This window comes from Mesocricetus auratus, unplaced genomic scaffold (genome assembly GCF_017639785.1).
Source record: "Mesocricetus auratus isolate SY011 unplaced genomic scaffold, BCM_Maur_2.0 Super-Scaffold_100010, whole genome shotgun sequence".
NCBI lineage: Eukaryota > Metazoa > Chordata > Mammalia > Rodentia > Cricetidae > Mesocricetus > Mesocricetus auratus.
The window spans coordinates 30,617,537-30,643,391 of record NW_024429194.1 but is presented as its reverse complement, the minus strand read 5'-3'; the positions used below and the strand labels follow the sequence as shown (position 1 = coordinate 30,643,391).

General features: G+C 41.4%; 1 protein-coding gene across 1 annotated transcript in view; it reads right to left on the bottom strand.

Annotated features, from left to right (window-relative positions):
• Nucleotides 1–9,320: 9,320 nt before the first annotated feature.
• Nucleotides 9,321–25,855, bottom strand: part of Pax3 (paired box 3) — a 93,361-nt gene continuing 76,826 nt past the window's right edge. The window contains exons 8-9 of the mRNA XM_040753248.1: nt 11,367–11,613; nt 9,321–10,878 (exon numbers count right to left, since the gene is read on the bottom strand). Coding sequence (XP_040609182.1) covers nt 10,844–10,878; nt 11,367–11,613 — 282 coding nt within the window. The 3' untranslated portion in view covers nt 9,321–10,843. The remainder of the gene's footprint in view (nt 10,879–11,366; nt 11,614–25,855) is intronic.

The window sequence follows — 25,855 nt, the reverse complement described above, 5'->3', positions numbered from 1 at the left end:
AGCAGCATGAAGGAATTATTATTTATAGAAGTGCATTATATTGTTATTATGGGAGTTGCAGAGATTGCTCAGTGGTTAAGAACTCTGGCTCTTCTTCCAGAGGATCTGGGTTCAACTCTATCTCCACAGAATAAGAAGTAGAGGGACTGGGTTGTAATCCATGGGTCTTCTCTCCTTCCTCCAGTGAGATACACTTCCTGAAGGCTCCACAATCCCCCAAAACAGATCCATCAGCTGGGGACCGAGGAGTCAAACACATGAGCTCATCAGAAGCATTTTACAGCTGAAGCACAAGATCGGAGTCATTTCCTAATCCTGAATCTGCTACCTCCTTAGAATGCTTCGGTGGCAAAGCCTTCACATTTACAATGGAATAACCACCTGGTGCAGTACTCTCAGCATAAGAAGCTTGTGGCATCTCACCTATCACCATCCAACATGTTTCCATACATTTTTGGATCACGGTCTCTAGTTCAGACTCAGGAACTGTCGAGGTGGCGTTTAAATATTAACTTACATGTATGTTCATTATTCTGTCATTCACTCACTGAAAGGAAAGGATCATCCCTGAACCACTAACTACGTCATGGACTCTTAGGGTTCACATTTAATTAGAAATCAAATGATATTGAAACTCCAAGAAGATGTCATTCCTAATTATAGATGTTGAACTGGTGTGTGAACCTGTAACACAGTAGACAGTGCTGAGGAATCCCTTGGTATAAGGGGTAAATGTTGACATCTGCAAATATCTCCATCACAGCATCCCCACCACTGTGTCAAATGGACAACTGATGCCAATTTGTCAGTGATTTCAGTGCAATTTGGACATCCCTTTCTACCATCATCATGGCTTACCTCCATCCCTACCCGCTTCCCCATTCCCTCTTCTACAGTTAAAGTGGGGCTATGGGTAATGTTCAGACTGAGCAATCCCAGCTAGCTGAAACTATCCTAAAAACCAACAGTAAGTTGTCCTCTTAAAACAGTAAGTAATGGTACACAATGCCTCATGAAACTCAGAAAGCCAGTTTCTTTTATGAACATAATAAGCAAGGAAAGTTCTGGCAACAATAAACAATAAAAGTTAGAGCTGACTAGAGATACAGTCTAACTGAAACCTGGTTTTCTAAAGAGTCCACCAATATGAAAATACCTGTGGAATCATTGTGCTAAACCACAGGATACCATTTCTAGCATTCAATGTGAGAATAAAGGCAAAGAAAGAAAGAAAGAAATGTTTGAAATGGGAGCTTAAACAAAATACTCATTTATACACGTGTGGCAGGGTGTGTGTGTGTGTGTGTGTGTGTGTGTGTGTGTGTGCACTCTTGTGCACATGCTAGGTTTGGTGTTTAAGAAATTACTGTTTCCTGTTTTGGACTTTGTGAGAAGACCACAGTTTTGAGCAAATGGAAGAAACAGGACACATAGAAGCCTATTAATTTATACTAAATAATGAAAGTAACCAAAACTATTAAAAATTATAGTGGGCACATAAAGAAATGATACTGTGATGTAAGAACAGTCATAAGTAGCAATTTTGCTTCTTTCTACATTTTTTTCATAAAAAGCAAAACATTTGAAGTGTGAGTTGGGAAGATGAATCAGTAGGTAAAATACTCACTGTGCAAGGGCCAAGTTCAACTTCCCAGAACCCACTAAAAAGCTAAGTGAGGTAGTGCATGTCTGTAATCCTAGCACTGGAGTGACAGACACAAGTAGATCCCTGGCCAACCAGTCTAGCCAAGCCGTGAACTCCAGATTCAGTGAGAGACCATGACTATAAAGAGAGACCATATCTCTAAAGTGGAGAGTTACTGAAGAAAACATTAATCTCTAGATTCTGCACACATGTGCAGGTACACATGCATGCACATCCACAACATGCACACACACACACTTCTAAAAGCTCATGAGTATATTTTGCTAAAGAATGAAAAAAAAACCTTTCAGTGTCCCTAACACAAGTAGAATAACATTTGTTAAGCTTTCTTCAAAATAAGACTATCATCTTTGGAAGCTTTTTGTGGTTTTTTGTTTGTTTGTTTGTTTTTTAGTTTTAGTCCTGGCGTTTCTGAGACAGGGTCCCACTGTGTAGAACTGACTGGATTGGAACTTTCTAGTAGGTCAGGTTGCCTTGCACATGTATCAGGCATTCCCTACTTCATTCTTTCTTATGCTGGATTCTACACCTAAGCTGCAATGACAGATTGTGGTCGTTGCTTTCTTATTATTGAAATAAAATCAAATTTATGGAGCTTTTATAAAGAAAAAAGCCTTATTGTTATCAAATATAAAGTAATTTAAGCTACCAATGAGGGTTGTATTGGTAAATAGAAATGTCTGAATGCCCTTATAGACAGATACAGACTCGTCTGAAATAATTACAATTATTATGTAACTTCATTTATTAGTGACTGTTTTTGTGATTTTTGCAAACCTGATTTTGTTAAACAGGCTCAGTATTTTCTATATAATGTTTCACTGTTAATTTTCTAATGAGTCCTTTCTTCGTTGTTAGTACAAAAGTAAACTAAAATTTAGCTTTCATCAAGTGGTCTTACAAATTATATTATAAATCCGTCCATAGATCAGAGCTGTTTGAATATAGGAACTATGATACATGATGTAATTTTTTCTCTCTCTCTCCAACATCCAGAACCTAAAACAGATGTAGTGAATTAACCAAGTCCTAAATAAATGCCTTTTGTGCTTTTGTCAAGATACCATTTATATGTTAAGATACCATTTATATCACAGTATCAGAAAGCCTTAATAACTAAAGCACAGAGTACAGAACTTCGTGTTTAGATGGATTGCAACTGAAAACAAACACATCTACTATACTGAAGGTATACTGTGCCATGTCTGGGGCTCTCTGTCATAGGCATATCCTGCCTTTTAATGTTTATATATGTTTGTGGGTGTGATTGTGGTTCTATGGGTCATGGAAATAGAAATGGGACCATAAGCAGTGGAGGGTAATAGAAAACATGTAATATGAACATGAAAATGGAACAGAGGCTACATAGTTGGAGGGTATGGGAGGCAAGGGGATGGGAGAAGTGGGGAGGAGGACCATCTAAAAGCAGTGTTTGAAAATCCCATAATGAAACCTAAACCTGAATATTTCATATGCTAATCAAAAGAACAAATAAATAATAAGTTTTAAAGAATTACACATGGGCTGCACAATAGCCAAACATAAACGGCAACAATTTTATCCCATTGAAGAAATAAGTCCGGCAACTTGACAATTCCATAATAAAATTGAATATGAAAGGATTAGGAGAAAGAGGAGCAAACACATTCAGATTGCAAAACAGAAGACTTCAACCCTGAGACCAGACCCCTTCCCTATCCTTTCCTGCTCTCCATGTGGGATACTGATGTGGGATAAAATGTTTGATTCCGATGCCTTCTACTTCTGATCAGACCCCACCAATAAAGACCCTAGCAAAAGAGGGCAGGAAACTTTGGGTGGGAATTTCTTTCCCCTACATCCTTCCCCATCCTCTTCCTCCTCCTCTTCTTCTTTTTAATGTTGTGAACAGTTTTTTTTTAGAAGTATTTATGTATATGGATGTTTTGTCTGCATGTAGTTCTGCACACCAGAAGAGGGCATCAGATCCCATGAGTCTATAGTTGTTGACGGTTATGGGTGCTGGAAACTGAACCCAGAACCTCTAGAAGAGTAGCCAGTGCTCTCAACTGCTGAGCCCTCTCTTCAGCCCCTGAATCCCTCTTCTTGAGGCCTCCTTGAGATGTCTGCATTCCTCCTTTAGGGACGACTCTCCATCCATCCACCCGTCTCTGCATCCCTCCCTCCCTTGCTCACCCTCCCTAGGGACAGTCACTCTCCTATTGTGACCAGGTTGCTATACAACCTTTTGTGGTTCCCCTGTACCCTCCACATTTGTGAATAACCTATATATTGAGATGCTCAATTCAAGTTTGTTTTGTTTTAGTGTGTGGTGGTTTTTTTTTTTTTGCCAGAATCTGTATTTTTTTTAAATGGAACCCTGACTAATAGTTCCCAGGATCAACTGCTTCTTCAGGGACTCTCAACTTGAACCTGTGTTTCTAAAAATGGATTGACCCCCATGAGCAGATATCTACTCTTCCATGGAAGTCTATGCTTTCAAGCCCATACACATGGGATTGACATCTTCCAAGTTAATATAATCTGAAATATAAAACACCTAAGGAAAAAAAGAAAGCTTTCAATATCCAAAACTGCTTCTTGTCATATCTATATACAACTATATGCCCTTGAGTTTCCTTTCCTATTATACAAGCTAGAGACTGCTAGCATGCATGAGCAGTGAAGACAGGTACAGTTTGTTCCAAAAGAAAATGTAAAGTTGTACTTCAAAAAAAATAAAGATAAAGGAAGGAAGGAGAGAAGGAAGGAAGGAAGGAAAGAAAGAAAGAAAGAAAGAAAGAAAGAAAGAAAGAAAGAAAGAAAGAAAGAAAGAAAGAAAGAAAGAAAGAAAGAAAGAAAACTTTATCTTAACTCGGCAAGATTGAGTATTGAGTATAAAGGCTGACAGGCAAGTCTCCACAACTAGATAATTGGTAAGGATGGCTTATGTTGATCAACCTGGAGCAAGAGGTGAGGAAGGACATTGCATTGTTGCAAGCAAATGCCAGGGGTGACAGGGTGCAGCTTGGAAAGCTCCAGCAGAGTTCCTCATCAATGAAAGTGCAGCTGGTCCATGATGAGTCAGTGTTACATCTCATCTTAGGATGGCGATAATGATAGCACACACATATATGTTCCTTCCTCCTGTATCACTGTCTGCCCTTTGGATCAAAGTAGATTCATTAGGAAAGAGGCACCCCACCTTACCTTATCTGAGATCCTAAGAGTCTGAGCCACTATGGATTTTCACAGCACTCTGGCTATAGACTCCCCTTCCTAGCGAGTATGGAAGGCTCAGCCCCTGTCTGATTTCCCTGGTTTTCTTTGTCTGGAGATGCAGAAGCTGGCTGGATGTAAAAACAGATCCTGTCCTTTGTCACTGCACCTGCCCAAGTCCTTTCTGATTTACTCTTAGAGATCCAGCCTCAAGAACAGTTTCTCTGAAAAGCATTCCAGTGTCTGGTGGAGTTTTAGTTTCCCCTTGGTTCCCCATATAAGCTATTGCTCATGTATTACTTTGTGTCCCAATTACTTTGACTAATCTGGCTTACTTTTTTATAATTTTTTTCATTTTACATACTAACTCCAGTTTCCCTTCCCTCCCCTTCTCCTGTCCCCCCCCACTTTCCCCCTTCCCACCCCTGTCCACTCTTCAGAGGAGGTAAGGTCTTCCTTCTTTGGGGAGTCAACAAAGTCTGGCATACCACATTGAGGCAGGACCCTCCATCAAGGCTGAGCAAGGTATCCCACCGTAGGGATGGGCTCCAAAAAGCCAGTTAATATACCCGAGATAGGTCCTGGTCCGACTGCCAGGCCCCCCACTAACAGATCACACCACATAGCTATCACCCACATTCAGAGGGCCTAGTTTGGTTCCATGCAGGTTCCCCAACTATCAGTCCATAATCCATGAGCGCCCATTAGCTCAGGTCAACTGTCTCTGTGGTTTCCTCATTATGATCTTGACCTCCCCACCCTTGTTCATATGATTCCTCCTCCCTCTCTTCAACCAGGCTCCAAGAGCTCAGCCCAGTGCTTGGCTGTGGGTCACTGAATCTGCTTCCATCAGTTACTGGATGTAGGTTCTGTGATGACGATTAGGGTCGTCACTAATCTGATTAAAGGGGAAGGCCCCTTCAGGTACCCTCTCCACTATTGCTAGGAGTCTTAACTGGAGTCATCCTTGTGGATTCCTGGGAATTTCTCTAGCACCAGATTTCTTCCTAACCCCATAATGGCTTCCTCTATCAAGATATCTCTTTCATTGCTCTCCCCCTCCATCCCTCCCTCAACTTGGTCTTCTCAGTCCCTCATGTCCCCATCCCCCATCCCCTTTCTTCTATTCTCTCCTCCAAGTTTACCCAGGAGATCTTAACTATTTCCCCTTCCATGTGAGTCCCTCTTAATGACCTGGCTCATTCTACCCTGGAATCTTCTGACAGCAGGAACTGTCTTTTTTGTATTGAAGCCCCACCTCCCAGCATTGATTAGGAGCTCAGTAAATACACAGCATATTGATCAATAATTGGGAAATAGAAGCCACTGTCTGTCTCCCATAGCACTCAACTAGTAAAATGACCCAGCATGGGCAGGATCCTTCGGGAGGCTCAGGCATTGTATGAGCCATGGGCTACATGGGGTTGGGGAGCCAGGTTAACACAACAATTGTGTACTCAGAGCTCTCCAGAATACCATGGAGTCACAAGAATCTCGTGAACCAGATACCCCTACACCTCATGGAAAAGAAGCCAAGCAGGACTCGTATCTAAGGAATAAGCTTTGTAAGCTTCTTGCTGAAAAGGCTGTGGTGTGAAAGATTGGCTCCCTCGGCCATCTAACTCTACCACACATCTCAGGCACCATCCTGACCATTTGAATCTCCAGATCATGCTTTCTGACTTAAGAGGAGAAATGAAGAAGGTAAGATTCATGTGTCTTCATATTCCAAAGTGACTTTACCATATCAGGTGTGCCAGGGTAAATGTACCTGGTCAGATGTGGGTGAGGCTTCAAGGCTTCACTGTAGTCAAAGATGAACCTATGGGTAGCTCTCTGTGTGTGTCTCTCTCTGTGTGTGTCTCTCTCTCTGTCTCTGTGTGTGTGTGTGTGTCTCTCTCTCCTTCCACGCGTGTGTGTGTGTGTGTGTGTTTCTTTCAATTCCACAGATTACTATACCACTCAGTCCGAATAGAACCACTTGTCTAAACAATAAACCAACTGAGCCAATTGAATTTTTCCACTTAAATTCTAAGCTTCTCGGTGGTAAAGCCAACAAATTTCCTCCTAGTACCCTCAATGTCCATCAGAAATGCTATAACAGAGCATCTACTGACTCATTAGTGCCCTGTCTCCCACTTCTTCCCTTGATCTTTGTACCAATCCATCCTTGAGCTGTTGATCCTGCATGAGCCAAATTTCCCCTTGGCTGAAGATCAAGTAGAAAAGAACAGGAGAGTCACTCTTCATTCTTCACTTATTTATTCAGCAAGTGGGTTTGGGTGACTATTATGGGTGAGACTTGGTGCTGAGCTCCTGAGATGCAGTGTTCAGCAATACTGAGAGTGCTCATGGAAAAGGTAAGTGTGGTTTAGATCCCCACTGTTCAGTGAGAAGCACCAGGCAAACCCTATCTCTCCCATCTCCCTCACACTTCTCATCCAGTGCTAACCTTCACGGACATCAATGCTTGTCCACAGCCAGAGTCTATCAAAAGTCCTGCCTCCTGGCACTAGTGCTGTTTCTTGTGTAACGTTAGCTCTGTTTAATCATGAGTGGTTGCACACCAAAAAAACATTCACTTGGAATAACTGAGGCCCAATTCTTTATCCCCAGAGTCAGTTTCCTTCTATAGAAACCCTGTTTCTGGTTCTATGAACTAATTTTGACTCTAAGTGATGCAATGTGAGAACAGATTCTTCCATGCCTGGTCCACACAGATCACTCATTCACCCATCCTCTCCTCCACTTATAAACTCACAACCATGAACCAGTGGCCTTGTCCATTACCTTGCTTCTGTATGCCAGTATAAATAAGCATTCCTTTCGATTGTGCTTCAATGTGTCTGTGTGTGTGTGTGTACCTCCAAATTGAATTAATTAGAAGAAGAATATATTTGTGAAATATGATGCCTATTACTAGTGAAGCTGCTTATGGATGATCACAGGATGACTACAATTTCACAATCTTTAATTCTGATTTGTAGTTTTCATTCTTAGCCTTCAAATGCATGTGAATGATATCATGATCAAGAGGGAATGTCACAGATAAGCAGGGTCAAGCTTGGTTAAATGTCAAGGGTTCAGAGTCCTCTCTGTCTCTGGTCCCAGAAGATAAGAGTAGAGACTCCAGCCCAGGGGAGAAGTCAGGTGTTCATTTTCCGGGAGATTGAGTAGATGAAAATAAAAATGAGGGGAAGAAAGATCTATAGCAACTTTGAACATGAGAGCCGCCAGCAGAGCAATAGCTTCGGAGACATCCAGAAATAAGAGAAGGGCATAAAGAAAGATATCAGAAAGACAGCCAGACCCCACAAGGCAGGTCCTAAGGTTGAGAGGCAGAAAGCAAAGGGCTCCGGGAAGGGCAGCTTCTGTTGTGAAATCCGAGTCCTGGCAGCACGTTTTTTTGTGCATTGAGAATGAATTACTTTTTTTGATGCCTGTTTTCAACTTGGGTTTGGCACAAGAATAGGTTGACATAATGAAATGGGCATTTGAGGCTGCATTTGGCGAAGTAAAATTATAGAGCTTTCACCACAATGTTTGGTAGTCACTGAGCTCTGTGTCTGCTGGTCTTACATGTGGTGTGGCCCAACTATTTAACAACTCTGGGCATGAATCCACTCATCTGTAAGTAGGGCTAATGGCGTCTACCTCACAGAATTTCTGTGAGAACTGATCAAAGTTAAGCATTCAGTGACAATTATCATCCTTCCCTACGACTTCATTATTTTTTGAAAAGATAACTGTCAGGAAAAAAAGAACAACACGGTGTATCAAAAGGACAAGTGGAAGCTAAAAAGAGAATAGGGATTTTTTTTAATTTGGAAATTTTTACCCACTGTATATCAAATCTTTGGGATGCTTGAAATCCTACTTGCTTTAGGTCAGCTGACCGACAGAACTCTCTCTGCAGGAAATTTGCAGAATGTTCTACAGCAATGTTACCCAATCCAGCAATTTCTGGCCATATATGGCTGTTGCACATGTGAAATGGCATTACATGAGACATTGGGAGGAATAATTCAATATAAGAGCTTCCATGGATGTTGTGATTAACTCCCTCATAATAATAATTGTCAGGATGTATTGAAACAACACATTCACCCCTCTGCCTCATCACTTTGTGCTGTCACAATAGCAATGTCTAGTTATGGCTGACATATCTAGACTCTCATGGCATAAATGTGGGAAGGAGGGAGGAAGGGAGGAGAAGTGGGAAATACCATGGAAGGAGACAGAAAGGAAAACAATAAAAGAAACGAGCAGTGCCAATTTCTTCCAAGGATAAAAGGAGCTGCTAAAAGTCTTTTGTTTACAACGGCATCTTGTGTCTATATATAACTTTTTTGTCTGTGTCACAGTCCTGTTAACAAGGGACCAGCAGGAGGTGTTCCCCTTGGGCATCTTTCTGATTTGTTCTACAGTCACCAGTTTCAAAAAAATTGGGGACACATTTTCATTAACTGTTTATTCATTATAAATAGTAAATATTTACTGCACTTTTTACATGAAAGACATTTTTACAACACATCATTGTTGGCTGGGGCTGCAACACAAAGATACTATGTCTCCTGTTCCATCACCCTCGCCCAACATATAAAATAGCTCAGGTCTATGTCTAGTCCCACTAATGAACTACCTCATTGTTCTTAAGTCTAAAGGGAATGTATTTGTGCCTATCTCATTCATGGTTCCAGGAACAGAAAGAAATAAATAACAGCACCTCCCACCTTTTTCCTCTTAACATTTCAAAATACAGATTTATTGACATCCTAACTGTCACCCCGTAAATGTATGTAAACCTCTGTTCCCTATCATCCTTTAATATTAGGTATCATTGTATAATTTAAAAGTACAAGAGAGCCACGTGGACATTTCTGTTCTCGCCCTGCCTTTCGTAGAAAAGAGGCGAATGTAAACGGCATCACTGTAGAAAGCATAAATCTTGGGCGTGGTCTCTGAGCAAAAGGAGCAAGCAGGTCAGGGCACTGGTGATTTGGCAATGAACAAGTAATCACTGCATTCTACCATGATGAGTTACAGGCTGCAAAAATAAAAACGCCTGCAAAAATATAGTTCTTATTTCATTACTATCACCTTGGCCATGGCCAAAGCATCGGTGAGGTACACAGTATTGCACGCTGAGAAGCAGAGAGGTGATAGGCGATGACACTTCTTCTCCATCATGCCCTTCCCCCCACCCAGACTGGCTTCCAAATGAATGTGTCTTGGGAAGGAAACACCATCCATCCATCCCCACAGCAGAAAACACGATTTTCCTCCTCATCCCACATCCTTTTACAAGGCATATCTGGGACATTGATTGACAACTAAGTTACAAACGAGGGTATGGTAATAATTTATTGGGGAGATCCTTCACATCTAGTCTGGCTTCCTATGAAATGGTGGTGTTGATTTTCATATCAGGTTCCAGTGTGTCAAAGTCAAGGATTCCTCCATTCCCAATTCATTACGAAAGCAGTGTGAATGTGATAAACTTGGGCAGCCTTGGACATCAAACCTGTTCAATTTCAAGAATTCAGTTGTGATATATGGGGACATCTCTCTCTGTCTCTCTCTCATGTGCACACACCACACACTCTCTCTCTCTCACACACACACACACAAATGCAATGTTTTAGCTTCTTGATCAATAACAAAGAGTTGGGGACATTTTGATATGTAGCCAGGTTACATCACTGCCTTAAAATGGTACGTTTTATAGCTGTGGGTCTTCCTCATCTCCACTGCCTTTGTCCAATTAGTTCAAAGAATCTGAAACCAACTACTGGAGAAAGAAAATCCATTGTTTTCTTTTGTCTCCACCTCCCCCAAAGGCTGATTTTTTATTTTATTTATTTATTTTTGTTTGTTTTTTTGTTTTGTTTTGTTTTGTTTTGTTTCTGAGAAGATTCTTCATGTCTAGTCTGTGGAGGCCGGAAACAGGGCCAGTTTAGCTCCAAGTGGACAGTTCACTTACGCAATATCTGGCTTGAGATAATGAAAGGCACCTGTAAGGAAACACACGCAGCTTTTTAGGTCATGCTGGGACAATTCACAGTTAGGGGCAAGATCAGCTACAGGCTGACAATGTCATATTTAATACCACGGTATCAAAGGATCGAGACTAATATTTTTATTCCTGAGACAAGTTTGACACAACTCTGTGTCCCGGGCTTATCCCCATACGATCCTGGCGCTGACCTCATTAAGAACATGTGTTTCTAATGCCAGAGGTTATTTCATTTTGGCCAACCTCTGTGTTTTACCTACTGACAATCCGGCTTTACGTCCCAGCAATTAATAACTGCAAGATGTTATTGACATCAGTTAAGAAAATAATTACACAAGGGAGCCTGAGCTGTAGCAGTCAGCTGGCTTTGCCACAAATCTGATGCTGGGATGAAAGGCTTACTCATGCCTTCAGTCCCCTTCCGAAGACAAGAGTGATCTCTCTCCCTTCCAGGAGGAACTACCCCCTAGAACGTCCAAGGCTTACTTTGTCCATACTGCCCATACTGGTAGCCTGTGACAGGGTCCATACTGTAGCCTGTGGTGCTATAGGTGGGGGGACAATAGGGCTGAGATGTGGGCAGGCTGTCCACATTCTTCATATGTTCCAGTCTCTGACTGCAGCTGGCTGACACCGTGGTCGTGGGTTCCAGGCCCCCAGTGAGAGGGGAGAGAGCATAGTCGGTCTGAGGCTGGTGCGGTACCCCACCGTGGTTGGTCAGAAGTCCCATTACCTGCAATAACAGGCAGATTGGAAGAAGTTAAAGTGTGGGCAGAAACAGATGGCAGCCCAGAACCATCGAAAGGTCTTGAAAGGGCAACTTTTATGTCTTTACAGATCCGCTGAGGAGTGTTCTGAGCACTTTGACCTCTATTCAAAGTGGCAGCCACATGACCTCACCTCAAAGATAACATCTGACTGTAGTTTCAGAAAAAGGAAGGGGAGGGAGAAGGAAAAGGAAGAAGGAGAGGAGGAAGACAGAAAAGGAGATATTACACCATGTCCGCTGTGATAACATCAGACTGGAATTTCAAAGAAAAGTAAAGAAGTGACACAGAGAGGGAGACATTATATCAGTCTACACAGAAAAACTCCTAATATAGTACATCTGGACACCCAAGTGATTGTGTGTGTGTGTGTGTATGTGTGTGTGTGTGTACATGCGCTTGCATGTGTACATATGTGCGCATGTGTTTCTGGAGATTGGACTCAGGGACTTATACATGCTAAGCAAGCATTCTACCACACAGTTACAATCCCAGGCAAGCAATTAAAAAGTCACTTGTACATATGTGAGTGTATGTGTATGCACATACGTGTACCTGTACATGTATATATGTATATGTGTGTACATGTGTCTATGTATATGTATACATGTGTGCACAATTGTATACTTTTATGTACGTGTTCATGTGTGTATATGTATGTATATGTGTGTGTGTATATATTGCATGTGTTCATGTGTATATGTGTGCATATTTATAATGTGTATAGGTGTATGCATCTATATGTGTGTATGTGTAAATTAAAAGATGGGACTGGAGATGTAACTCTGTGGTAAAGTGCTTGCCTGACAGAGAGAAATCCTTGAGATTGACCTCTGTAAAAAACAAAAAAAGTAATGAATCTGTCAAGTTTTTGGGCATGTACCCTGAAATGTCCATGTGATTTTTCAACATTTCCCTCTCAGAATAGCTTCTCTTTGGTCCATCAATCATCACCTAGAGATCATTCCCCCTCTCCAGGGTTCCCTTATGCTTCCTTCATTATGCTCACCACACAATCTCACTTTTCCTCTTTGATTTGTGACACACCTTCCCACCCTCACACTGCTTGGAAGCCAAAGATTCTTCAAGCAGGCAGACATGGTGGCCAAGGTCTACAATGCAAGCACTCAGCAGCTAAGGCAAAAGAGTTGCCTTGAGCTGGAGGCTGACCTGTGCTATAACTCGTGACCTTGTCTCAAAAAGTCAAAGCAGATCAAACGATCCTACAAGGGCTTGCTTCTATTATCTACCCATTTCTTCCTTCTCAGACTCACATTTTACATGTAAGAATTGTTGAAAAGGATACACGGGGAGAGGGGGTGTTTTTAGGGTTGTAAATGACCCCAGAGAAGAAGACACTATAACAAATAGTAACCACAGAGCAAAAGCCCTCAGGTCAGACCCACGAAGCTTCTCCCAAACTCATATGCGCTGGTCCTCCCAAGCCTTTCTTCATGGAATGTCAGTTGATAAATAATTCAAAACTAGAAAATGTCCACAGGAGAGAAAGTGACTTTTCCCAAAAAAGTAATTGCAGAAGAACACCTCCCCAAAGAAAATCAGTCCTACTAAAAAAAAGTATTTAAGTGAGGCAGCCCACAACTGCATAAGGTCCTGCAGAAATAAACCCAGACCACAGTTCCTCTGTGCTAAGCACAAAGTTACATTTACAGACAGGCAATTCCGGCAACGGACTCCTGGATCTAAGGGCTCTATCACAGTGGTGTTGGAAGCTAGTCAGGCACCCCCGTAAAGCTTTCTTACTCAGACTGGAGGACAAGATCCCATAGCTTCCTTTGGGGCAAGTTTGCATAACCTTAGAAGTAAACAAGATCTTAATAACATTTTAGACGGATCCACTTTCAGTGGGTCACAAGATACCATCCCTGCCTTTCAACTACTAATAGGAACTCATACTAGAAGGCAGGCAAAGTAACACAGGAAGTCCAAATTTTGAAAGCCATCCCAGGGATCAAAATTTGTTGGAGCTATATGGCAAGATATGCAAAAAGAAAAAGTCTAATCAAAAATTTAATCATAAGTAGCCAAAAATAGCTTTATTAGGGATTGCAAGCAAGTGACCTTGACAACATGAAGTAAAAATCAGTAGGCCAGCAGCTTCAGGAAAACAGTCACTAGGGCACAGCCACCAGTGGGATCCTGTCCAACACTGTTGAGTTCATTTCACTTGAATTTTTTGAATGTAACTAGGAATGTATTTAAGTTTTCTCCTGGATGCTTACTACCTCTATGGATCCTCCTCTTCTTCATCTTCCTCCTCTCCTCTCCTCTTCTTCTTCCTCTCCCCCTCCTCCCTCCATCCTTTTTGAGCTTGTATAGACAATTTCACAGTGAGTACTTGGAAAGTTTATCAACTTTTGTTGATTCACTAATTTACAAAATACTTTATTTCAGTCCAGATTAGGAGTGTCTATTTTTAAAGTCTTTAAAATATAATCTTCAGCTGGGTGTAGGTAGTGGACTCATGCCTGTAATCCCGGCACTTGGGAGGCGGAGGCAGAAGAATCGGGAGTTTAAGGCCAGTCTCTGCCACACAGCGACTTTGAGGCCAGCCTAGAATATGTGAAACAAGGAGTACACTGCCTTCAACTCAAGAAGTACGTGAGCTGGCCTGAGGAAAAGAGCAGACAGGACAAACAAACAAGGGGAAGATGTGATTTTTCTTAAGGAAAGAGTAGTGACAAGGGAAAGGATGGGGGAGGGGCGTTTATGTGCTGTATATAAGCTCTGGTAAGTTAAATAAGCACATGGGAAAGACAATTTTGACTCTATCACTCCTGAAAAGAAAATACCCAGTGTTATCGAGTAAAAAGGAATTAAATTTTAAATGAATAGTATGCTTCGTGAAGATATTTTCTTAATATTCAGTTCACCATATGTGACTTGAAGGGAGATATGGGATATTTAGGTACAGTCACAATACAAAAGCTGAGGAGTGTGGGGTTTCCATGAACTATACAAATATACTTCTGTAATAAACTTTCTTGTTGCATAACTTTGAAGGAAACTAATAATTTTTTTCCAAGGGGAAGGAAACAAAATGGGAGACTTTTTTTCTTTTTCTGTTTGTTTGTATGTTTGTTTGAGACAGGATCTCTCCATATAGCCTAGTTGTCCTGGAGCTCACGATGTAGACCAGGTTGGTCTTGAACTCTCCAGCTGCCTCTGTCTTCCATATGCTGGGATTAAAAGTGTATCTGGTCTTAAACAATGAGAAACAATAATTAGCCAAAAATTCAGCTTATGATCCTACTCATGCTGCAACCTTTTGCAGCATTTGTGTTAGAAAAAAAATTAGAACAAAATTTCACTCTAAGAATTTGAGAGATAGCTACTGGAAGATAGAGAAAATAGAGCTGTATTCCAGACAATGCATAGGTGACCTTTAAGAGTCTAAGTTTTTGCAGAGTGGAGAAGCACACCCCTGTAGTCCCAATACTCTGGAGTAAGAGGCAAGTAGATCTCTATGAGTTCAAAAACAGCCTGGTCTACATAGGGTGTTTCAGGACAGCCAACACTACCTAGTGAGATCTTGTCTTAAACGAACGCACGAAGACTAAATTAACAGCTTCTCCCTTAGGAAAGTCTTTAGCCCACAGCCCTGTGACTGGTGTTAAGGAAGAAAGAAAAAAAACTTGAAACCAATTTCCCCAGTCCCTTTCATTTCCTGATGTAGCCCAATAGAGTGGAATTATGACACAAATGTTTATTTTCACTGTGACCCTCATATCTTAAGGACTGGAAAGCAGAGAGTGGTAACATAGGCCTAAAATCTCAGCTCTCAGAAGGCAGGAAGACTGCAATCTCAGCTCTCAGAAGGCAGGAAGACTGCAAGATTACAATAGTCTAAACTACCTAAAGAACCTGTTCTCAAAAAGAAGGAAAACCAAGAGGAGGGGGAGGAGAGAGAGAGGGGGAAAGAGGAAGAAAGACTAATAAATTATAATGTTATTTGTCTCAATTCGCGCACGAGTGTGTGTGTGTGTGTGTGTGTGTGTGTGTGTGTGTTGGTTGGTTGGTTTTTCCTTTTTTTTTTTAAGAAGTTTTTGTTTTTATACATTCCAATCCCAGTTCCCTCCCTCGTGCCCTCCCACTCTCCCCACTCCCACCCCCACACCTCCCATCTGCTCCTCAGAGAGGGTAAGGCCTCCCATAGGAAGTCCACTGTTAGAAACCCTCTTCCAGAAACAGATGGAAGCAGATGCAGAAATCCACAACTAACCAATGGGCCAAGCTCCCGGAGTACAATCAAAGTGAGGGAGGAGGGTTAATATGAACAAAGGAGTCAAGATCATGATGGGGAAACCCACAGAATCAGCTGACCTGAGCTAGTGAGAGATCACTGACTCACATCTGACAAACAGGGAACCTGCACATGGCCGAGCTACACTGCCTTAATATAGGTGACAATGGTGTGACTGGGACAACATATGAGGCCACTGGCAGTGGGTTCAAGGTCTAACACTAATGCACAAACTGACTTAGTGAAGCCCATTCTCTATGGAGAGATATCTTGCTCAGTCTAGACACAGGGGTGTGGGGGTTGAAAAGGTGCCTTAGTTCTGCCTCAACAAGATGGTGTGTTGGTTTTTCCAACCAAGACAATTTCTTTGTGTAGCCTTGGCTGTCCTGGTCTTGCTCTGTAGACCAGGCTGACCTTGAACTCACAATGATCTGCCTGCCTCTACTTCCCAGGTGCTAGGATTAAAGGCATGTGCCACCACTGCCCGGCTGTCTCAGTAATTCATATTTTAAAGAATGCAAACACACCGTCTTAATAACCTGTCATTTAAAAGCTAAAAGAGAAATCTGTGGGGGAGGTGAGCATATCAATAGAAACGGCATTACTTTCCCTTGACATAATTCAAAAACCTCAAATCTCTGAGGAAGGGTCCTGTTACACTTTTAAGTATGTCTCTTTAAAAGCTATTTTATGCTTCATGCAGCTCAAAGGAAACTATGGAAACATCTCTTTATGCACAAGAAGTCAGTAAATAGGCTTCTTAGCCCTCCCCCAACAGTCATGGAACGCCACACAGTCTAGTCTCTCTCCAAGAACATCAGCAGCCTTTCTCCCATTGCTTTCCTGCAGCAATGAATTGTTCAAAGCCTAAAATAAAATCCCTGTACTCCTCCCTTTTACCATTAATAGTCTATGCCTACTACAAGGCTGGCTTTTTAAAAAATGGGTATGTGGGGAGCACATTTGCTTTGTTTTCAAAAATAAATTTCAAAGAAAACAATTTCAAAGCTACTCCATTCTGCCTCCCAGATGCTGACCACATTTTTAGGAAATGACAGGTAAGCGAAGGACATTGACAAGGAGGAAGAGGGATTTCCCTAAATAAAAGTTCTGTCCTGTTGGGAAAAGATGAAGGTCTCTGACTGTTCTGGAGTCTATATATACAAATACATCTATGTGTGTGTGTGCACATGTACATGCAGGAACGTGCACATGTATGGCGTGGGGTGATGGGAATGTGCCATAGCATGACAATGAAGTTCAGATGACAAACTGAAGTCAGTTCTAACTCCTTCCCACATGTCCATCCTGGGGATCGAATTCAAGTCACGAGCCTTGGTGGCAAACACCTTTACTCTGAGCCATCCCACAGGCACAGCTACAGAAAGCGCTTAATCAAGGTATCTGAACAAAATACTGTGCTGAGCACATTTGGGAACGGCCCCTGCAGGGCTGCCTGGGCTCTGCCTGCAGCCAGTGTTACAGGTGACCTTTAAAAACAAATGCGAAAGCTTGCAGTTCGGCGCTCACACTTCCTCAGCCCACTCTCGCAGTCGCCCGCTTTATTAGAGACACTTTCTGAAGATCTCTTCCAGCTCCTTCTCAAGTTTCGGGCTTCTGAATAGGTTGTTTACATCTTGATTGGAAGATTACACGGCTCAGGAAAGACCAACTCTTTACGACTGATTCATGCCGCATTTCTCTTGAATTAATTTCCCTATTGTAAGATTAAATATAAAAGACAAAAAAAGCAACTATGGGCCAAATTAAGATTTACATTGAAAACGATGTGTCTGGAAAATATTTGCCTTGGCACAAACATTATGGCTTTGCTCGGAGCTTATCAGAAATCAAAATGACTAAGCAAATTAGAGGGTATGCTTAGGCGCTTCTTTTCGCCTTAGGAGGAATCCATGTTCCTGTCTTCATTCTCCTTCTTGTTCTCAAGTAATCAGATGTTCTTCAGATTTAGCACTTAACACCACACATTTAGTTAATTTTAAAAAAAACTTCGGGAAAATTAGTTGTATATGATACACAGGGTTGTTCAGCTGTCGAGTTTGTTAATCCTTCTACCCTACCCACCAAAGCCTACTGACCATACAATTTTTAGTTGTGATTTATTTCCAAAGTCAAACAAAAAAAAATCAAATGTCTATTGAATGCCTTTTGCCAACACAGGTATCCCTGGAGTCCATTAATGGTTAAATCTTAACAAGTATACCTTTGAGGTTGAAAAACCTCAATTTTCAATGATGCACACTTCTCTGAAAACATCTTCCGATTCCAATGCCTTAGGAATTATCCTGCAACTGATTAGCATCTAAATAATTAGATTTGGGGTCCTGTCTGTTTGAAAGCTGTAAGAAAGAGGGAAGTTGCCTACAGGCAGGAGTTTCTCTTGAGGTCTGTGTGGTGACCTTCTCACCCATCATGAGAGTTAGGCAAAGGGCTAGAGGGACTTTTAAATAACCAGAGAGAGAAGCATGCAAGCTGCCTAGCTACCGGGGTCCTATTTCTTAAATTTTAACTCACGTGTTACAAGTATTGATGTTTAATGCTGGGTGAAAAGGAAAAGGAGTGCCAGACACATGTGGCTCCATGCTGCACAGACTTCCGAGTGTTATTTGCAAAGTGCACAATAAGAACTGTCCCCACTAAACTCTAACTTCTCTCCCAAGACTGAACACGGAAATCACATCCAGTTTCCGAGTTATTTCCAGTACCTGTTTTCTCAGTAGAGCTAGGTTATTAAGTTGACAGCCATGCACTATTTATTGTTTTTATGGTTGTTATTATTGTTGGTTCTGTTGTTGTTGTTTTGACTTTGAAGGGCTTGGGATCAAGCCTTGGGTTAGGGATTGAACCAACTGCCTCAGATTTGCTAGGCAAGCACTCAGCCACTGAGCTACATTCTCAGCCATGCAAATTCCTTTAAGGACTAATGAATAAACTATAAAGGCAAATAGCCTAGAAAGAATGTGCAAGAGGTACATACACACACGTGTGCATATGTGTGTATCTAGTTTCCTTCTAAACAATGATGAACTGTCATGCCATGTTTACCAATCATCAATAAGTAGATACATTCCACTAAGAAGAATCAGTCTACCTAGATGAAAAAGTGTGCTTGCTAAACACAACAGATACTGGACCATGTCAGACCCACCCTGGACATAATATTCTCATATGTTTTAATTCATTTACGCATGCCTGCATTTAATATGCTTTGGGACCATGTCTATAATTAATATGATTTATAAGAAAGGAACACTTCAATATTGGGGGGAAAGGCACACATTTTTTCCTTCTATGAATGAAAAATATAACAAAATAGCTCAAGGAAAATTTGTTGGCCCGTAGCATATTACGGTGGGCTGACAGAGCCCTAAGTAAACTTGGGAAGTTAATGATATCCTCTTATCTGACCCTGACACATTCGCACCATGTAATTTACAGAAGCTCTGTCCAGGGAATCTTGACAAATGTTCCTGAGGATGTCAGGGCAATGTTCCATTCTAATGCAAAACAGATGTGGGTCAGACACCCTCATTCATCACTTAACGCAGAGTCCCGAACTCTTTCCACAAGGAATGGCATTACCTGCTGTTAACACTTCTCATTTCAGGAACTTTCTCACAATCACAGTAGCCTCTAAAGAGTGTGCACTCAACCCCATGACCACTTCAGCAACCTGTCTGCAAACATGACTGTGGAAAATCAAACATACATCAGCTTTGGCCTGTGACTGCTTCAGGATATGTTTGCTAAATGCTAATTGACCCTTTGGGACTCAGGATTCTAACTATAGAAAAGAAAATCTCTATGTTCAGGCATCCTTCTGTGCGTTAATGAGATGCTATTTTGGAATTTCTCTCTAATTTCCTGTAAGCTAAACCTGCATTTAAGGAACTGTAGAGAAGATCCACCCTGATAAGCATCTTTGCAAACTTCACTTCACCCAACCCTAACTGTCTACATAGCTCCGTCTGAGACTCACAAATAGATTCCAATAAACTAGAAACCCACACTGCCTCCTTGCAATGAGCTCAAGTTCAGCTTCTCCAAGTAAGGAAGTGGGATATGGTGCAATCCCTTCTCCCTAAAATTTTCCCTCCTTCCAGAGCTCAGACAAGATAGACTAGCTTTGCAATCTAGTGGTTTCAATCTTGGATTCTGTCTAGATCCGAATCCAAGCCGCAGTCAATTGACTAGCAAGGACCTCTTTCTTCCCTTTGTCTCTTTATATGCCCTAACTAAATGTTAGAAAGCAGTTTTTAGCCTTTTCTTTAAAAGTAGTCATCTTCCTACCCACCCCCAAGTTCTTACATAGAGGACTGTGAACGTGGGGAGGTAGATGGCACGTCTGACATTAACTAAAAACACTTATTCACCTGTGCAAAAGTGAACCGTTTAAAGATAAATGGACCATGAGTTTGGTCTCCACCTGTGTCATCAATCACTCATCCCTTCCTAGGAAATGTTCCTTTAAACGTTGACAGTTTGCTATCCAACAACTTATAAATGTAGTCCTGTGGCATTCACAGAGGCTAAAATAAGAAATCCTGCTTGAGAATCAGAGAAGAGTTGACCTGAGGAGGGGTTGGTCCACAGAGGCACAGGCAGGAGACCAGCTCCACTGGGGCCATGTATGAATCTCAGAACAGATTATAATAGATGAACTAGAACTTTGTAAGTACAAGCTGTTTCGATGACACATGAGTATTTTGTGAGAAAGGAAAAAAAAGAACCATCATTTCTTTAAAAGACACCACTGTTAGTTCAGCACTAAGGATTGGCTACACAGTGTCTCATAACAAAAAAAAATCCCTTCAGTCTAGAAATACTAACTTGTGATCCCACAAAGCACACTGTATGTGAATGCACACATGAATGCACATGGTATGTGGATGCAAGTGTGTTCTCACACATGTAGAGACCAGAGGTTGCTGTTGAGTGTCTTCCTCAGTCCCTCTCCACCTTATTATTGAGACATAATCACTCATGGGACCTGAAGCTCACAGATTCAACTAGACTGTCTGCATGGCCACAAGCCCCAGGGGTCCTTTAGTCTTCACTTCCCCAGCACTGGAACTACAGGCACATGCTGTGTGCCTAGCTCTTAAGGCAGGTCCACACGCTTGTACAGCAGGCCCTTGACCAACTGAGCCGTCTGCCCATCTCCCAGATGCACAGTCTCCTATGTTAAGTGGAAGAAGCCCAACTCCCCACATTCTCAACTTCATGTGGAAGCTCAAAAGTTCATCTAAAAGGGAAAAAGAACAGAATAGCATTTCCAGAAAGGTATGGGAGAAAGAATAGGGGGACACAGGGGAGCAGAGAAGATGGGTTATGAGTCCACAGGTCCAATTTGGTATAAAAAGTAACAGAATGTCCTAGAGCACAGTAGGACAATTACAGTTGTCAACAATTAGCTGAATATTTCAAAGCTGGATGTTCCAGGTCCAAAGAAATTGTATGTTGAAGTGTCAGAAAACAAATTACCCTGATCCAGGCACTGCACATTCTCTACATGTATTGAAGGACCACACAGTACCGAGAGAGAGAGAGAGAGAGAGAGAGAGAGAGAGAGAGAGAGAGAGAGAGAGAGAGAGAGAGAGAGAGAGAGATACATTTTCCATCAGTAAAAGTTCTCCCAGCTTGCTACCCTTCCCTTGGTCACTGCGACATTGTAATCACCAGTTTCAGAAATTCTAGTTTACCAGCCTCAAGCTGAATGCCAACAGCAATTTTTAAATATTGTACTCTACACTGAAAAATATACACCTCTGATGAAACCCAGACAGATTCTTTAGGGGAAAGAGAAAAAAAAAACAAAAACAAAAAACAGTACACAACTAATGACTGAATCAGGTCTTCTGTGTTTGCAACACAGAGCATACATTCAGCCCATAATTGAATAAATATGCAAGTATTCAGATTTCTCTAGATATTGCCATCTTGCAAATGCAGTAATAAATTAAAAGCTTTACATCGCATTCCAACCGCATATAAAGGGTTGATTCAGACCATAGGCCTTCTGCGAGAACTAAGCATGGCTCGTCTGTATGCTGCTGACTACAAAGACAAACTTTTTATTCTCGTAGTTTAGCTATAAACTAAGCAATCACACTCAATTTTTCTTTTCCTCTTCAGTGGCTAGAGGAATTCAAATGAGCCTAAAAGACCACAGGCCATTGTCTAATTTGTCTAATGTACAGAAGGACAGAGCTGACAGAATTGCTATCGAAATCAGCTCGGCAGACACAAAAATGAATTCAGCAGAAAAGGCTTGCCTATGGCTCTCTTGGGGATCATTGGTTCAGGATACTGTCGTTGGCTGCCATGTCATCTCCATCTATGAAAAGGAGATTTGGGCCAACTCGTTGTTATTCTCACAACTGTCCTAATCTACATAAGTCCAGAGGCCTCAACTAGAGTCAACATAAGCCAGGGTGCTCCTCAAGTTTTTAAGGGTAGGGACCTCAGCCTGTAGAGCAATGTTCAAGGCACCAGTCAGTGGTAGCCTATATGGATTCAACAAAGACATTCACAGCAATACATTCACTATGGAGAGGATGCCCCTCAGCCCCCAGCAGAATACGGCCTGCTGGAAATACACAAATGACCCAGAGCTCTTCTGATGTAGCTGAAACAGGCTCGTTTATGATCATAAACAGCCTTGAGTCTTCGTAAACATATGGTGCTTCTCAAGCCCTGGGAATGAGCTCATGGGCTGCTTTAGAGAAGAACCAGAAAGATGTGGGGCTTTGGCAAGACAGCCACTTTCATACGGAACATGTCTCCATCCCAGCTTTGTTTGACACCCAACAAATCTCTTTAATCAAAATCACCCCTCTTTCTTCCACGGATGAGTTTCTGGAGAGTGTGAAGGAAGGAAGTTGCTCCTTAGGGAACTGGGTTAGTGTGGCAGACCACCTGTCTGTCTGCTTCTTGGAAGCAATAAAAGGTAAGCTGGGAGTACAGCACTGGATCAGCAAGCTGTGTGTCAAATGCACAAAATAAATGGTTTATCAATAATAATAGCCTCATATAGCTTCCGAATGTGTACCAAAAATGTCCAGAAAAAAATCGGGGGGGAGCACAAAAACTTCCATAGAGAAGCACCCATTGTAACTATTTTTAATAGTTTATCTTAATGGCCGTAGACTATCCATATAATAAGTCCTTATATCTTAAGAACAAGCCACCACCACCATCCTGCCTTGCAGCTAAAGAATGTGAGATCATAATTAACTCTGTGGTCAAAAGAAAAACACAAGCAAAATCAAAAGCAGTCTTGACTTTAAGGTATACATATTAACCCTTAGCTGCTTCACCTTAATAAGCTTCAGCATTAACAAATGTTTGTCAAAAGAAACTGTACTGAGTGATTGAAATCTAATTTGAAATGGGACCATGATAGTCAAATCCACATATGCATGAAATGGAGAAACTGCCTAATAAGCATAGCTGACACCAAATATGCAATTTACATACATTACACACTAATAATCTCAATTTTAATATTCTTCTTTAAAAGCAACTGGATGGGTATTTGAGGAAAAGTCTTCCTTTTGTGAAGTGTGAATGAGAACAGAAGTCGATTCTGGCATCTTACACCGTCAATCGCCACCACATTAGTGTGGAGATCCAGTCACTCTTTCTGGTTATGTTTCAGGCCTGGGATCTTAACACTGCAAATGTGTGACAGTCCAACCAGACCGAGATGGATGATCAACAGATCTGATGAGATCCACAGACCAACCCTTTCTTCCGGAGGTGCTGAGTGCCAAAAGGACATTCGAGCATTTTCAAGCTGGTGGACAATTCTTTATGAGAATTTTTCCCTTGGTAGATTAGCAGTAAAACAGGACAGGTGTACTGGTTATTTGATTACATCTTACCCAAGACCCGGACAAAATTTGAAAGGCAGCCTCTGTGTGTAACTTTGACCTCAGAATTTGTTAGTAACAGTTAAATGTTCTCTAAAACAAAACCTTCTTCTTTTATTTTTTATTTTTGCTAATTTAAGCCTATTTTCTTATTTTGTCATTGGTTTCACTCATAAGCGAGAATGAAGCCCTGCCTGTCTGCTCCTAACATAAAATGTGCTCATAAATGACCAGATTTATACCAAATGTAGTTTTGAGTGTTTCTGGATTGAGTGGGTCTCAGAATTTATGGCCTCTGAAGTTGCAAACAGGACTTCCTCCTTTTCAGGAGGAAGGGGCTTTAAACTGAGCTTAGGAAAGCTTCTTCCATATCAAATGGCTCCAAAGGGGGAAAACCCCTCAATGATATAAGAGTAAATGAATCAAAACCATATGGATCAAATGTTCCCTGAAATACACAGTTTGAAAAATTAAGGAGAAAAAGTGCTTGGCAAGAATGTGTTTTAGGTTTTACCAAACCCAAAACATTTGAAGAATCATTTGCAATTGCTGATGAGCCCTAAATGCTGCCAAGTTGGCCCATTTTCATAGATGACAGAGCCACAGAGAATCTCCCCAGACCCCCTGTAACCTAGTGATAGAGCATTTCACTCAAGAGCTTGTTGGAAGCTGCCGACAAATACTGCAAAGTTTATAGGAATAGGTGGAGGTGGAGCATGAAATTATGCAAGTTTGTTAATCTAATTGCCCATGTTGGGGGTGTTGGCTATGTGTGTTTTGGGGGTGGGGAAGCGTTCAGGGTAGTATTTCATGCAAAGGAAAGCTAATTAAAAGAACATGGGCCACACGTTAATAAGCCTCGTGTCTTGAGTGTATAGTAATATTTCCTTGCAATCCAACTTCCAAGTCAGTGTCCTCTGTTTTGACCACATGTGTGTAACATACTGAAACTAGTGTCTCTCTCTGTATGAATTCTGTATTGTTCTTGCAGCAAGAGAATATATATAGCCCTTCAAAAGAAGGATGCTGCTGCCAGGGAAAGTTCTTACTAGGGTGAGTTGGGTGGTCTTCTCAAGGCATACTGGAGCCTCATTCTGATCCCCATCTCCTGGAAAGGTTAAATATGTCAGACAGCTATGCAAAAGGCAGGAAATATTGAGGTTTTAACCTGCCCTGCCCCTGTCCATCTCTGAGAATCTTGCCTCAAGTGTCCTGACAGATCCAGCCTTTGCTAGCAAATGAGAGGCCAGCCCTCCATTTGTGAAACCATTTGACTAGGCTCCCAAAACAAGCAGGTCAAGGACAGTGGCAGAGACTAGTAACAAAAATGTGTGACTCGTGTTCAAAGAAGAATAAAAAGGGTGGGTATCATTTGGCGAATGATGTGTCTATCAATTCCTTATCAAAAAACTAGAAATAAACCAATCATAGTGGCTCATACCTGCATTTCCAGTAATAAAAGACTAAGGTAGAAAGATTGCTACAAGTCCCAGGCCCACCTGGTATAGAGTGAAACCTTATATCAAGAGAGAAAAAAAAAGCAATGAAACAAAAAACAAACAAAATACTAGAAAACCCCATTGTACATTGTTTCTCATACATTCTGTTACTCCCTACCAGTTTGAATAGTACAATGGGCCAACATCGGTGATACTGAAGAAAATGTCAAATAAAACACACAAATATTTGAAATATGCCAAATAGATTCTACCGAAGAAAGCTGCAATGAATTGGCCACAATAATTCAAAAGGACATTCCATCAGATGGAAAATCTATATACTACCATCTATCTCAATTTTTAGAAAGGCCTTCAGATGCAAAAAGAACTCAAAGTCAATGTACCAAAAAATCATGAGTGGTTGTCCTAAAAAAACTATACAGTCAACGTGGAATGTTTTTATTACTGGTAGAAATTAAAAGATGAATGAAAATCAGTCAGGCTTATAAAAAATTGTAAATTAACCTAACTTAAAGCATAAATTCAGGAACTGGAGAGAAGACTCAGAAGTTGCGAGCTCTGACTGCTCTTGCAGAGGACCTGGGTTCAG